This window comes from Oncorhynchus mykiss, chromosome 7 (assembly GCF_013265735.2).
Source record: "Oncorhynchus mykiss isolate Arlee chromosome 7, USDA_OmykA_1.1, whole genome shotgun sequence".
Taxonomy (NCBI): Eukaryota; Metazoa; Chordata; class Actinopteri; order Salmoniformes; family Salmonidae; genus Oncorhynchus; species Oncorhynchus mykiss.
The window spans coordinates 11,727,437-11,742,198 of record NC_048571.1 but is presented as its reverse complement, the minus strand read 5'-3'; the positions used below and the strand labels follow the sequence as shown (position 1 = coordinate 11,742,198).

At 41.2% G+C, this 14,762-nt stretch overlaps 1 protein-coding gene across 3 annotated transcripts in view; it reads left to right on the top strand.

Moving 5' to 3' along the window:
* The first annotated feature begins 11,746 nt into the window (after positions 1–11,746).
* The window catches only part of LOC110528724 (histone deacetylase 4), a 74,770-nt gene continuing 71,754 nt past the window's right edge, over positions 11,747–14,762 (top strand). For all 3 annotated transcript variants that reach the window (XR_005052503.1, XM_036982554.1, XM_036982553.1), the window contains exons 1-2: positions 11,747–11,871; positions 13,200–13,594. Coding sequence is in view for 2 of the 3 variants with exons in the window: in XM_036982554.1 (XP_036838449.1) it covers positions 13,573–13,594 (22 nt within the window). In the remaining variant the exon portion in view is untranslated. The remainder of the gene's footprint in view (positions 11,872–13,199; positions 13,595–14,762) is intronic.

Here is a 14,762-nt window from a genome sequence, read left to right as displayed (position 1 = left end):
ACCCTGCAAGGAATGCGGTTGGCCTACTGGTTTCATGAGCTAAAACCAATACCCTGGGATTGTGTGGGGTTCTGACTGCTCCAACACATGTGCATAACTGGGTTCTAGTGACAGTTTTTAAAAACTAGGGCTTTGCAGAACTGAATCTTAATGGTTTATTTTTCCACCCAAAAGCCAGTGTAACAGTGTTTTAAAGTAACTTAAGAGCTCCCCTCAGCTAGCTTGAAATGTGGCTGGAGCCATCCAATTTTGTATCCTTTGTGTGGCTCAACCTGTTTGGACTGTTAATTAGAGGGGTTGTGATGCAGAGGAGCTCAGTATGGGCCAGTCAGACAATGGCAAACTCAGCAGCACACTGACCCCCGTTGCACTGGGATGGGGGAAACAGAATTTAGAATAATATGAGACATTTGCATCAATATTGAGTAACTGGCCCTGGCTTGATTCTCTCCCTGTGCATGCTAGCCAGACCTTTTAAACTTTATATTGAGCTTCTTTTCATGTCTAAGAGTGGCTGCCATTGACTATTATAAATGAAAGCACTTGTCTGTTCACTGTTCAGGTCTGTGTACTTTGTCTGGGCTTCTCTGTGCTCCTGAGTCTTTGATCCTAGGGGGTAGGCCTGGCATGGGGTTGCCTGGGGGCATTGTGCCCGGGAGGGTTTCACTGATGAGCAGACCTTCAGCGTGGACAAACACTACAGTATTGCACCATGATCAGGAAAACCAGTCAAGGTAACCTGGGTAGACTAGTTATTGGTACACAAGGTAAATGCTATACCAAGTGAGGACGCACCTGTGAGGAGGCATATTTTGTATTTTCTTATGGCTTAATATTACTTGAAAGCAGGGGCACAACTTTGGTTTAAGAAGTGGGTGGGACATATTTTTCACTCCAAAGAGCCTACTGCTCGGAGGCAACCGAATGGTCCTAAAGCACACCATTTCCTTGTTTTGTATCACATTCCAATAAACCTGAGGGGGACAAAAATGCACTTTCAGAATATGGTGGGGGGATGGACATGTCCCCTGTCCCCAGTGAAATTTGCGCCCGTGCTTGAAATGTACTATTAGTGCAAAATGTTTATCAATAGTTATGTCAGATGTGATATGTTTTTGTATGATAATGAGAGAATTTCCGATAGCAAAATAAATATAGGCAACATGACATTCATTTATTTATTTATTTTATTTATTTTACCTTTATTTAACCAGGTAGGCAAGTTGAGAACAAGTTCTCATTTACAATTGCGACCTGGCCAAGATAAAGCAAAGCAGTTCGACAGATACAACAACACAGAGTTACACATGGAGTAAAACAAACATACAGTCAATAATAAAGTATAAACAAGTCTATATACAATGTGAGCAAATGAGGTGAGAAGGGAGGTAAAGGCAAAAAAGGCCTTGGTGGCAAGGTAAATACAATATAGCAAGTAAAACACTGGAATGGTAGTTTTGCAATGGAAGAATGTGCAAAGTAGAAATAAAAATAATGGGGTGCAAAGGAGCAAAATAAATAAATAAATTAAATACATGTATTCAAATCAAATGTATTTATATAGCCCTTCGTACATCAGCTGATATCTCAAAGTGCTGTACAGAAACCCAGCCTAAAACCCCAAACAGCAAGCAATGCAGGTGTAGAAGCGTGGTGGCTAGGAAAATTTCCCTAGAAAGGCCAAAACCTAGGAAGAAACCTAGAGAGGAACCAGGCTATGTAGGGTGGGCCTCTTCTGGCTGTGCCGGGTGGAGATTATAACAGAACATGGCCAAGATTTTCAAATGTTCATAAATGACCAGCATGGTCCAATAATAATAAGGCAGAACAGTTGAAACTGGAGTAGCAGCACGGCCAGGTGGACTGGGGACAGCAAGGAGTCATCATTTCAGGTAGTCCTGAGGCATGGTCCTAGGGCTCAGGTCCTCCGAGAGAGAGAAAGAAAGAGAATTAGAGAGAGCACACTTAAATTCACACAGGACACCGAATAGGACAGGAGAAGTACTCCAGATATAACAAACTGACCCTAGCCCCTGACACATAAACTACTGCAGCATAAATACTGGAGGCTGAGACAGGAGGGGTCAGGAGACACTGTGGCCCCATCCGAGGACACCCCCAGATAGGGCCAAACAGGAAGGATATAACCCCACCCACTTTTCCAAAGCACAGCCCCCACACCACTAGAGGGATATCTTCAACCGCCAACTTACCATCCTGAGACAAGGCTGAGTATAGCCCACAGAGATCTCCGCCACGGAGATTGTTTCCATGGTTTCTCCTTCCTCTTTCTCAATCCATCTAAATCTCCAATCTGTCTAGAAATCACATGAAACAATGTTTTTCAGGTCTCTACTTTTGTCCTACTTGCTCAGACATATGCGATAACTGAACTGTGGGTGGGCTTCTTTAAACTGTCATAGGGAGGACATAACAGTCAGACACCAGAATCAGTCATAATTTACGTCAGTTTATCACAAAAATTAGCCTGTTTAATATTGACACTGGGATGCTGTACCAACACACACACACACACACATACTGTACATGCACATAAGAAAGCGCGCACACATACACTACCGGTCAAAAGTTTTAGAACACCTACTCATAAAAGGATTTTTCTTTATTTTTACTATTTTCTACATTGTAGAATAATTGTGAAGACATCAAAACTATGAAATAACACATGGAATCATGTAGTAACCAAAAAAGTGTTAAACAAATCAAAATATATTTTATATTTGAGATTCTTGCAAATGGCCAGCCTTTGCCTTGATGACAGCTTGGCACACTCTTTGCATTCTCTCAACCTGCTTCACCTGGAATGCTTTTCCAACAGTCTTGAAGGAGTTCCCACATATGCTGAGCACTTGTTGCCTGCTTTTCCTTCACTCTGCGGTCCGACTCATCCCAAACCATCTCAATTTGGTTGAGGTCGGGGGAATTGTGGAGGCCAGGTCATCACTCTCTTTCTTGGGCAAATAGCTCTTACACAGCCTGGAGGTGTGTTGGGTCATTGTCCTGTTGAAAAACAAATGATAGTCACACTAAGCCAAAACCAGATGGGATGGCGTATCGCTGCAGAATGCTGTGGTAGCCATGCTGGTTAAGTTTGTCTTGAATTCTAAATAAATCACAAACAGTGTCCCCAGCAAAGCACCCGTACACCATCACACCTCCTCCATGCTTTACGGTGGGAAATACACATGCGGAGGTCATCCGTTCACCCACACCGCGTCTCACAAAGACACAGCGGTTGGAACCAAAAATCACCAATTTGGACTCCAGACCGAAGGACAAATTTCCACCGGTCTAATGTTCATGTTTCTTGGCCCAAGCAAGTCTCTTCCTCTTATTGGGGTCCTTTAGTAGTGGTTTCTTTGCAGCAATTAGACCATGAAGGCCTGATTTACACAGTCTCCTCTGAACAGTTGATGTTGAGATGTGTCTGTTACTTGAACTCTGTGAAGCATTTATTTAGGCTGCAATTTTTGAGGCTGGTAACTCGAATGAACTTATCCTCTGTAGCAGAGGTAACTCTGGGTCATCCTTTCTTGTGGCGGTCCTCATGAGAGCCAGTTTCATCATAACGCTTGATGGTTTTTGCGACTGCACTTTAAGAAACTTTCAAAGTTCTTGAAATTTTCCGTATTGACTGACCTTCATGTCTTATCAAATGTATACCCCCCCTACCTTGTCACAACACAACTGATTTGTTCAAATGCATTAAGAAGGTCAGAAATTCCACAAATGAATTTTTAACAAGGCACACCTGTTAATTGAAATGCGATCCAGGTGACTACCTCATGAAGCTGGTTGAGAGAATGCTAAGAGTGTGCAAAGCTCTCATCAAGGCAAAGGGTGGCTATTTTAAAGAATTTCAAATATAAAATATATTTTAATTTGTTTAACACTTTTATGGTTACTACATGATTCCATATGTGTTATTTCATAGTGTTGAGTCTTCACTATTCTACAATGTAGAAAATAGTACAAATATAGAAAAACCCTTGAATGAGTAGGTGTTCTAAAACTTTTGACGGTAGTTTACTTACACACTCACACAAATGCACATAAGCTAGCGCGCGCACACACACAGAGACACAGACACACACACTGTAATTCCAGGCTCATTTTCTAGGGCCTGGAAGCTGTTAGAGAGGGAGGGAAACATAATGAGTGTGCAGGTCTGGGACCCTTTGGTGGAAACTTGTGGACTAGTTGGCTCTACTGTAAAAGCCTTGCTCTGCTTTCGTTTAACGAGAACACTTTATGGCCGTTTCAACACATTACAGCCCCCCATTTCCCTTTCATTCTCCCTAAACCTAGTTTCCATTTGCAAACATAAAGGTGATCGATTTTTTCATTTTCTCTTGTTATGTAGGGCAGTGGTTCTCAACCCTCTCCTCGGGGACCCACATACGTTTCACTATTTTATTTTAGCCCTGTATTAGCTCACCTGATTCATCCAATGAAGGATTTGATAATTAGTTGACAAGTTGAATCAGGTGTGCTAGCTCTGGAATAGATCAAATACATGGAATGGCTGGGGGTCTCTGAGGAGAGGTTTGACAACCATTGACGTAGGGCACCTTTTTTCACTCACATGATGTTCTGTATGACACATGCTACAAATAATGAGCATGGCCTAGTTCACAAACTGTGGCTTCTTTGCTTCACTGCTGTCATAGCCAAGTTGATGTCTGGACAGAATACATTTTGCCAGTAACGTGTGAACAGGCCAGAAGCTGGTGTTGAGAATTGTTGGTGGAATTTAGAACCCTTGTCTTAGTTGGTGTGAAACATATTCACACCAGTCTTACATAGTGGATATGGGTCTATATGACTCTGACCGGCCCATCAATGCTAGGCATAGGTATTTTAGAGATAACCCACTATACTCATTCAATATTCATTTCCTGGGCCAAACATACTCTGTAAAAAAAACAAGTTGACATATTAACAGGGTATGTAAACAGGTATTTTTTCAGCTGTGAACTCCTTTTTTGTGTTAGTGAGGTCTGTGTACTGTGGGACAGTGATTTGTGGCTGATGTTGGGTGAGGAACAGACTTCCCTTTGCAACCACTTATAGCCAGTTAGACTAAAACGGGGCCTTGTGTTCTCCATACACTCTGCTCTCAGTGCTGCGGTTGACTGCTAAAGTCATAACCACAGGTCCAGGAACACTGTGGGTCTATTCACTCAGTGTGGTTTGGCCGTAGCTGTGGTGGGAAGAACTGATCCCAAGTCAGTTGTTATGTTTAATAAGAGCTGAGAGTTTCTAATGCATGTAGAACACGTTTTCTTCCAAATATAAAGGTCTCTACAACTTTTCAAAGAGCCTACGGTCGTGTCTGTAAAATCAACATTTAACTGAATAGAAGTATGGCCTCACCCCCTTATGACAGAAACAGCCAAGTTGAAGTGTATCTACCACTGTACTGGCCGTAGATACGGCCGTTCTTAACTTTGATAACTATTTCTATAGCTCCCACCAAGGTTATTATAGTTTTGTGTTTTTATATTAGTTAGAATTTTTCTAGTTGTTTTTAGATTATTTGAAATTCTGTTTAATTTCAGTTAGTTTTCAGACCTGATTTCCTCATTTTTATATTATTTAGTTTGAGTTTTAGTGTTAGTGTTATGCTCAGAAAACAAGTGTGGTTGGCTAGGAGCCATTTGTGTTGTACAGTTTTTTTGTGTGACTTGGAATTAAAAGGAATAGTGCAGATACTGATGCAATAAATATGATAGGACGAAACTCTCTCGCCCATGTTTACACATTTTAGTCATTTGGCAGATGCTGTTATCCAGAGCGACTTAGAGGACCAAATAGGGTTAAGTGCCTTGCTCAAGGGCACATCGGCAGATGTTTCACCTAGTCGCTCTGGCCCAACACTCTTAACAGCTAGACTACCTGCCACCAGTCCAATGCTTTTTAACTTAAGTAGTACATGTACAGTATGTAAGAAGAATCAAGTTAGCTACTGAGCCGTGTTTTTCACAGGTTCGCGTTTTTCGGTATTAATCTTGTTCTGGATGCAGCTCTGTGGAGTGGTCACTAGCTAGCAAAGCCACCCAGTTATACAATCTGATTTTAAACCTAACCTTAACCACACTGCTAACCCGAATGCCTAAACCTAACCTTAAATGAAGACCAAAAAACGAATTTCTGTTTGTATAAATGTTTTACAATATAGCCAATTTTTACTTAGTAGCTGGCCTAAGGGGAAATCGCTCAGTACTGTCTCTAGGACAAATCTCTTCACAATTAAAAGCACCGAGTTTCTCTAAACCCAGAGGCGCAACATCCTGAGACATCCGGGAATGCTAGTGAAACAGCCCAAACAGAACAGGCATGGGTTTGGGGTTTCAGAAGTCAATGAGGGAAGTGAAAAAAATATATTCCTTAGTTGTTGATTATATCAAAATCTAAAGGCACAGCCTAGATTCGAGCCAATGTCTTCAGTAGTTAAATATGTTGTGACTAAGACATTATGATAGTGACAAACTGAAACGTTTTCATTTTCGTCAAAAAACTACTTTATATTGAGGGAGTGCCTTTGATTTGACGGCCTGCATATGCACAGTTCGGCGCAAGATGACCGTTAGACCGTGTGGTTCTGCGCATGATCTAAGCTAGCTAACGTCCACATGACATCGCCTACAAGTGTTACCTGGGATTTTTATTGGGGAAGCAGTTTCTGCCTATCGTCAAACGGTACTGTCTTTGGTGATAGCTAGTGATGCACAAGCTAAGCCTATTTGAAACATCGCCATCTCCTTTCCCGCTCTATCCGACAGATTCAGTAGCTTGAAAATACCCAAAAAGCTTGAAGCTTCAATTTTTGCCCAAAGTTTAGAAAAAAACAACTAAAACTGAACATAATTCATGATGATTTTTATTTTATTTTTGTTCGTTTTGAAGTCAAAGATAATAGATTCAGTGTAGTTTTCTTTTTTCGAATGGGTTTGTAAATTATCGTTTTTCATGAGTAGTTTTAGTTTCAGTTTTAGTTCACTATTATAACCTCGGCTCCCACACGTGTAAACAATAAAGTTTTCCTGAGTGCCTAGTTTCCAGGGTCAGAGAACATGTTGGGAGTGTCTCTCTGTCTGTTTTTTTGTGTGTCATGCAGTAATTTAGCTGTCAGAAGAAATGGCAGATCCTTTTACACTGTTGTCTAAATGGAGGTTATTTACAGATGTAGTATCTTCATTTGATCACTATTTTGTTGCTGCACAGCAGGGAATGCAATCTTGTAGTCTATTCGAGGTTTAAAAAAAGGCTTCTAAAGTTAGCAATTTCCACTTTAAAATGTCAGACTTGATTTGCCCTAACGAAAAATGGATCAATCCCTACAAATGTTTTAAATGAATTATAATACACATAATAATTCACATGTCCTGTTGCTGCAGGACTATTTTCCTGTTGTAGCAAACTGGCTCAAATTAAGGTCCTACAAATGTATGAGTGTGTCAGTGTAAAGAGAGATGTCAAAGTTGACGTTGGATAAAACAATGGAAAGCTTGTTATACAAAGATTGTTATTAACAAATACTCTCATGTTGACAGACATTGTGTAAGAATATGTTATAATAATTCTAGCATGTCACTGAACTTGCAAATGAGTCCACGCATCTTCCTCCAAGGCATATAAACACAATCTATATGAATAACGTGCACAGCTGATCTCTTTTTAAGTGACCACTGAACAAGAAGATTGTAGACAATCAACTCCCAGGTAAGAGCTGGAGACAACCATGCAGTCCCAGTTACAGCAGCTAATGCGCTAATGCTCTAATAACCAAAATGCTAATCAGATGTTCATTGAGTTTAGGGAGCCCCAGATAGTATACACCAATCTTGATGCTCCTTTGACGTCATTGCTCTCAATCTGTACGTTTCCAACACACCTGGGAGGCATTACCCCAGACACACGTGCACACACATACTTACACGCGCATGCATGCACTCACTCACTTACACGCGCATGCATGCACTCACTCACTTACACACCGGCACACATGTATAGGTAGTTCCACAGGCACACACACATACAGTGCCTTGCGAAAGTATTCGGCCCCCTTGAACTTTGCAACCTTTTGCCACATTTCAGGCTTCAAACATAAATATACAAAACTGTATTTTTTTGTGAAGAATCAACAACAAGTGGGACACAATCATGAAGTGGAACGACATTTATTGGATATTTCAAACTTTTTTAACAAATCAAAAACTGAAAAATTGTGCGTGCAAAATTATTCAGCCCCTTTACTTTCAGTGCAGCAAACTCTCTCCAGAAGTTCAGTGAGGATCTCTGAATGATCCAATGTTGACCTAAATGACTAATGATGATAAATACAATCCACCTGTGTGTAATCAAGTCTCCGTATAAATGCACCTGCACTGTGATAGTCTCAGAGGTCCGTTAAAAGCGCAGAGAGCATCATGAAGAACAAAGAACACACCAGGCAGGTCCGAAATACTGTTGTGAAGAAGTGTAAAGCCCGGATTTGGATACAAAAAGATTTCCCAAGCTTTAAACATCCCAAGGAGCACTGTGCAAGCGATAATATTGAAATGGAAGGAGTATCAGACCACTGCAAATCTACCAAGACCTGGCCGTCCCTCTAAACTTTCAGCTCATACAAGGAGAAGACTGATCAGAGATGCAGCCAAGAGAACCATGATCACTCTGGATGAACTGCAGAGATCTGCAGCTGAGGTGGGAGACTCTGTCCATAGGACAACAATCAGTCGTATATTGCACAAATCTGGCCTTTATGGAAGAGTGGCAAGAAGAAAGCCATTTCTTAAAGATATTCATAAAAAGTGCCGTTTAAAGTTTGCCACAAGCCACCTGGGAGACACACCAAACATGTGGAAGAAGGTGCTCTGGTCAGATGAAACCAAAATTGAACTTTTTGGCAACAATGCAAAACGTTATGTTTGGCGTAAAAGCAACACAGCTCATCACACTGAACACACCATCCCCACTATCAAACATGGTGGTGGCAGCATCATGGTTAGGGCCTGCTTTTCTTCAGCAGGGACAGGGAAGATGGTTAAAATTGATGGGAAGATGGATGGAGCCAATTACAGGACCATTCTGGAAGAAAACCTGATGGAGTCTGCAAAAGACCTGAGACTGGGACGGAGATTTGTCTTCCAACAAGACAATGATCCAAAACATAAAGCAAAATCTACAATGGAATGGTTCAAAAATAAACATATCCAGGTGTTAGAATGGCCAAGTCAAAGTCCAGACCTGAATCCAATCGAGAATCTGTGGAAAGAACTGAAAACTGCTGTTCACAAATGCTCTCCATCCAACCTCACTGAGCTCGAGCTGTTTTGCAAGGAGGAATGGGAAAAAATTTCAGTCTCTCGATGTGCAAAACTGATAGAGACATACCCCAAGCGACTTACAGCTGTAATCGCAGCAAAAGGTGGCGCTACAAAGTATTAACTTAAGGGGGCTGAATAATTTTGCACGCCCAATTTTTCAGTTTTTGATTTGTTAAAAAAGTTTGAAATATCCAATAAATGTCGTTCCACTTCATGATTGTGTCCCACTTGTTGTTGATTCTTCACAAAAAAATACAGTTTTATATCTTTATGTTTGAAGCCTGAAATGTGGCAAAAGGTCGCAAAGTTCAAGGGGGCCGAATACTTTCGCAAGGCACTGTATATACACACACACACTTAATTCCACACACTTCATTCTTCGTCAGTGTGTTCCAGGAAGCAGGGCTACTACTGCAAGTCATGTTAATGCCAGTGCTCTGAAAGGATAAGATTAATCTCATGATCAGATAGTGAAAACACTGTCACATGGGTTGGATACAGTACAGCTAGCCTCCATACATCTCACAGAGATAGCATTATCGTAAATGTTCTCACATGTAGGTCTTGTTTTGCTTGAAATACCTGATTTACCATGTGGAGAATGCATAGCATAGATATGTGAACGATGTTGAGGTAAGCCTCACTGTAGTTCAGTAGCAGGACAATGATTAACCTTACCCAGTGCAGCCATCGATGACAGATAAACAATTATAGGTACATTAAGAATCTATTTTTATTAGGCCTGCTAATAGTACTCAAGCCTTGCAAATTGTGAGTAAAATGCCACCAGATGGCTAGTACTGACTAACATACACTCTTAGAAAAGAGGATTCAAAAAGGATTCATAAGCTGTCCCCATAGAAGAACCCATGTTGGTTCCAAGGAGAACCCTTTTGGTATATCTACTTTCTCAGGCTGGGGAAAATATCCCTGTGGCTTTCCCCTAAAGAGCTTATCTTTCTCAGGCTTGCCAACACAAGACATGTCTCCAAGACCGCTCAGTTACATAACTGATGCACTGTAGCTCATCCAGAGAAATGATAATCCTCCGTTACTATGGATACAGCCGTCCCAACAGGCCTTCATTTGTGCTGGGCGGGAGAAATTACTTGAACTAAAGGGGTCCTATTCTATTCAATCACTGGTGTTCGGAAATGTGGGGTTAAAGATGGAAAAACACAATGTGTCTTCATGAAAGAATGGATATGGTTTGGATGATTTTTTTAAAGGTACAATCTGTTTGATTTCCTTCTGCTGATTGTTGATAGTGTATTGTAATTAGTTATAATATGCCCAACCTTTGATTCTTTTGAAGAATATGATATAATCATGTTAGTGAGCCCAACAACTGTAAATATTTCGTAGACAAGGGTTATTTAAATATGCACATTTTATGGACTGCACCTAAATGATAAAACAAAATAAACAAATCTGGAAAATAAGGATTTTAGGATGTTATTCCCCAGCTCAGAAAAACTGATCTGGAAACAGATACTGATTGAGCAGTCCTATATCTCAATTTGTCTGATGGGTAATAGACCGATTCCAGTCGTCAGTTTCAGTAGCAGCGGCCCTTAACAGTCAAACAGCGGTGTGGTTAGCTCTGCTGACCGCTCCTTGTGTTGTGTCTGTGGGTGGATGAGACGCAAAATAGAATTAAGTCATGGAAATAAACGCTATTAGATTACACGGCTGCAGAGAGAAAGAGTTTTCATCTGGCAATGAGCCAGAATTGGATATATCATCCAACTCGTATTGCTTATGCTGTCAAATGCGGCACAATGTTGTTGTGACAATATCCCAGAGGTAGACGGAGAGATGTGTTAGCGTCAAGAGTAAGGTTCCATATAGGTTATGGAACCTTTATTGCAATAAAAAAACTCCCGTATTATCTATTAGAGAAGGGGGGGTGGGTGTACTAGACTTTCCCGTTAGCCAGCTGTTATAGCCTAATATTGTTAAACAATGCTGTCATACAAACGTCGTTATGCTACTGGTTTAGTCGGCATATTGAATAAATATCGATTATGTGAATCTAATGACAAAGTATGAATAAACGTAATTGTAGAGAAAGGCTACATTTCCACAGATCAATAGATGATATGTAGGGGCCCAGCTATTTTGGCACCATAACAATACGTAGTCAATGGCACACGACACGCCCTTTCTCGTATCAGCCCATAACACAAGTAGGCTATTATGGTAAGTAGACTCACTATGTAGTGAATCCATAACATTAAATATATAAACAAATTAAATATAATATCATTAGAACAGTTCTAAATGCTCACTATTGCTATCACAGCTGCAACATTTTAACAATTTGATATTGATAGCAAACCACGCCTCTCAATACTTGGATAAATGCAGGGACGCGACACGTGACTCCGTAACCAAAATCAAGTATGGCGGAATCTGTCAGAAAATGATTATTTCGCCAGTAGACTTCCCTAGTGATAAAGTCAACATATTTATTCTGCATCTTTCTCCGGACAGGGCCGCCTCTTGGAGCTTCTAGGTGAGCATATCGTTTATCTTTTCGACGAATGTAGCTCTTTGAAGTGCGAAAATATTCAGGATGTTGCTTAGGCAATGATGCATCGATTACGGGCGCGGGGACAATCCTATCAAAACAACGTCTGCTGCCTGAAGTTTCCAGTTGAGCTGCTCGCGCTAATAATAGACTTATTCATACAAAATATAAATTGAATTAGCACAATATGTTGGATATAGAAAGAGTGCTTATTATTATTGTCCGACGTGCTGCGTGCGGAAGAATATGTATGTTAGATCGCGAAATGCGTATCTGGCGCGCGAAATTTTTAGCAACGCATAGTCTCTGACGTGCCTTGATTTGTTCCTGTGTTCTATTTTTAGAACATGGCGGTGGATAGTGCTACACATACATGTTGATAGGGATAGTGTATCAGCATTTTTTTTGCCGTTCTAGATCGTAATGTTACGCAATGTTAAAGGAGAAATGACTGGGAAAGTCAGCTGTGTCTGTCAATGGGCGGTGGTGAAGTAGCTGTATGCGTCAACCTTTTTTTGTGAATGGGGGGCGTGCTGGTGAAATTGTGGTCAGAGAGCGAAAGATGGAGTGCATTTTAGCTTTTGTGTTTTAGTACAACATCCTACTGATTATTTTAGTATGCCTACGTTTTATTTATTCATCAGAAAGCAGTTTTTTTTACATTCATGCCAAATGTATACATAATTAAAGAATGTGTAGATGTGTATGTAGCGTGTAAAAAATCTACCAGGTACTGAAGATGAGTAACAATATTATATTGTAGATTGGTCCTAGAGCTATACGCCCTGGGTCTCTTTCTCTGAGCTAGAGGGACTCTCTCTGCAAATCTGTCACCCTGTATCACACAACCAGTTTGGGGACAATGGGGCCAGACAAGCGTGGACACACACACCAAGCAAAGCCCATAGAGAGAGAGAGTGCAGGGGAATTGTGCCCCAGGGGTTTACCCCCTCCTCTACACAGACACGCACACAAACCCCTTTCCATCACAAAGCGTGAATGTGTGCCAGCTGTGACCGACTTTTGGAGGTTTGTCCCGCAGCTCCACTCTCTTGAGAAGCCCTTACCACAACCCCCCACCCTACCTCTCTCAACATACATCCTCCCTCCCTACCTCCAGGCCATTAGCTTAGCCCTACACATGATGGGTGGTCTAGTAGTCTGTGTTTGTTGTGGGTAATCATTCCATCTGTACACTTAATGTTGTGTTAGTGTAGGGAGATTCAGAATGAATGATTGTTTCTGAATCCAGCTCAGATTTATGTTGCTAATGCGTCATTCTCTCTCTCTTTTTTGTGTGTTTTTTTTTAAAGGCTGGTACAAGTGAGCGGGTGTCTCTGATTGGATTACCTGAACAGTAGGCTGTAAGGTGGACTGTTTCCTGTTGCTGACCAGTGAAGACACTTGTGGGTGGTTGTGTTTCCTGTTGCTGATCAGTGAAGAGACCTGTGGGTGATTGTGTTTCCTGCTGAGGAGTACTGTGGCCCTGATCTTGGTACACATCAGACCAGCCCCATTCCCTACACACACACACACACACACACACACACACACACACACACACACACACAAACACACTATAACCCCCCCGACCCACCCACACACACTCCACCTATCCCGTCCTCCTCTCCAGGCCGTATATTTTACAACTTCACTGTGGATTCTCCAAGGACCATCCTGTCAACAATGACATCACACAGTCACCAAGGTAAGCCCTTTACCATGCTCACTGGATCCGTCTCACGTAGGCCTAATGATTGCTTTGTATAGCTGTACCATCTCAGAATACCTCCCTGTCATATCTTATTCAAGTCAATAACAAACCATGACATGGACTGACTCAAAATAATATTTTTGGTTATTTTCTGTTTCTTTGGCTTGTCCTGTAGATAATGTCATTTGTGCACATGATTGAATATACAGTATGATGCTGTGAAGTGTCCTACTGTTCTGCCTGTGTTCGTCAAATTGCATCCATGACAAAGAGGTAGGCTAACTAAAGGTCTCTACTGTTGTGGATGGTGCGATTGGCCGTGTTTACCTAACACACTGGGTGATGTGTGCACTATAAATATCATCGCCCAGGTAACAACTGGAGTGCCCCTGCAAAGGCTCAGCGGTAACCCTTCCAGCCATAAAGTATATCTTATGAATGATTCCTGACAATACCAGGACAAGAAAATATCATGATTTTCTAAAAATTGTATTCATAGGATGGTCCTTTGGAGGAAGGATTGAAGGATATTTGACATTTGTATATAAAAGCATAATTGAGAAATAATTAATCAAAGTTGGCATATTTCTGAAATTTTTGCATTACCCAGGCTTCCTTTTAAGACTCCATAATGTTTCATACAGGAATCACACCTATACCACATCTGGAAGCCCAAAGCAGGCTTACAGTACCTGGAGTACTTCAAATATTATGATATCGGCCATTTTATTTCAAGAGTCTTGTTAGTTGGACTTAATTAATGTGGCGGCCATGATGTTTAAATTTGACCTGAATACATACTGGCCTGCGTTCTAAGTGGCACCCAATTCCTTAGATAGGCCTAGTGCACTAGCTTTTGACAGTCACTATATAGGGAATAGGGTGCCATATAGGATTGTGTTGTGAGAAACCTCGAGGTAGACCTACACCATACTAGGTAGTCCCCACTCCCCAGCCGAGCTCAAGCCAAGCCAAAGTAAGCACATTACATCGTTAGTTGATGCCTGGATTAGTTAGCCTCAACACTTAGAGTTTTAAATCCAGCCTAATGCTTGTTGGAGATTCTCCATCCTTTTCTCTGTGAGTATGGTGTGATACCAACCCTTTCTTTTTCTCTATCTCCTTTCTTCTTTCACTTTATCTGCATGGCATTATGAGTTAT